Source organism: Apaloderma vittatum, unplaced genomic scaffold (assembly GCF_000703405.1).
Source record: "Apaloderma vittatum isolate BGI_N311 unplaced genomic scaffold, ASM70340v1 scaffold33791, whole genome shotgun sequence".
Taxonomy (NCBI): domain Eukaryota; kingdom Metazoa; phylum Chordata; class Aves; order Trogoniformes; family Trogonidae; genus Apaloderma; species Apaloderma vittatum.
In genome coordinates, this window is record NW_009701349.1 from 10,701 (window position 1) to 11,250 (window position 550).

The 550-nt window shown below is 58.0% G+C and overlaps 1 protein-coding gene across 1 annotated transcript in view; it reads left to right on the plus strand.

Annotated features, from left to right (window-relative positions):
• Positions 1–264, plus strand: part of FAM129B (family with sequence similarity 129, member B) — a gene marked incomplete at both ends in the record, with an annotated part of 7,865 nt that extends 7,601 nt beyond the window's left edge. The window contains 2 exons of the mRNA XM_009879120.1: positions 1–48; positions 153–264. The exon at positions 1–48 is cut by the window's left edge and continues 10 nt beyond it. Of these exons, the coding sequence (XP_009877422.1) occupies positions 1–48; positions 153–264 (160 nt within the window). The remainder of the gene's footprint in view (positions 49–152) is intronic.
• Positions 265–550: the final 286 nt, after the last annotated feature.

Below are 550 nucleotides of genomic sequence, written 5' to 3' on the forward strand. Positions count from 1 at the left end.
ATCACCATCCCCTTCCTGATGAAAAAGCTGGCACCGACCTGCAAGGGGGTAAGAGGGTAAAGTCTGGGGAGGTGATGGACCACTCCACCCTGTGGAGGGACATCCCTACTTCCCATTCTCCCACGGGCTAAGAGTTCTCTTCCCCTCGGCAGGAATTAGCCAAGTTTCAGGAGCTGATCTTTGAGGACTTTGCCAGCTTCATCCTGGTGGAGAACACTTACGAGGAGGTCGTGCTGCAGTCAGTGATGAAAGACATCATGCAAGGTAGGGTCCTGTGGCAAAAGGGAGCCTGGACCCGATCAGCACAGCCCTGGGGTGGGGGGAACTCCAGCACCCTGGGGTGGGTGCTGAGTGGAGAAAAAAAGCAGCACCGGGAGGGCCGATGATGGGTGCTGGGGACCATAGGAGGAGGGGGTCATCCTGAGCAGAGTGCTAGGAGCTCTTTGAGGAGGGGGTGATCCTACGCAGGGTGCTGGGGGCAGTTTCAGGAGCAGTTTTCCCTACCTGCCCTTGCAGGTCAGGGGATGGGATGGGATGGGATGGGATGGGA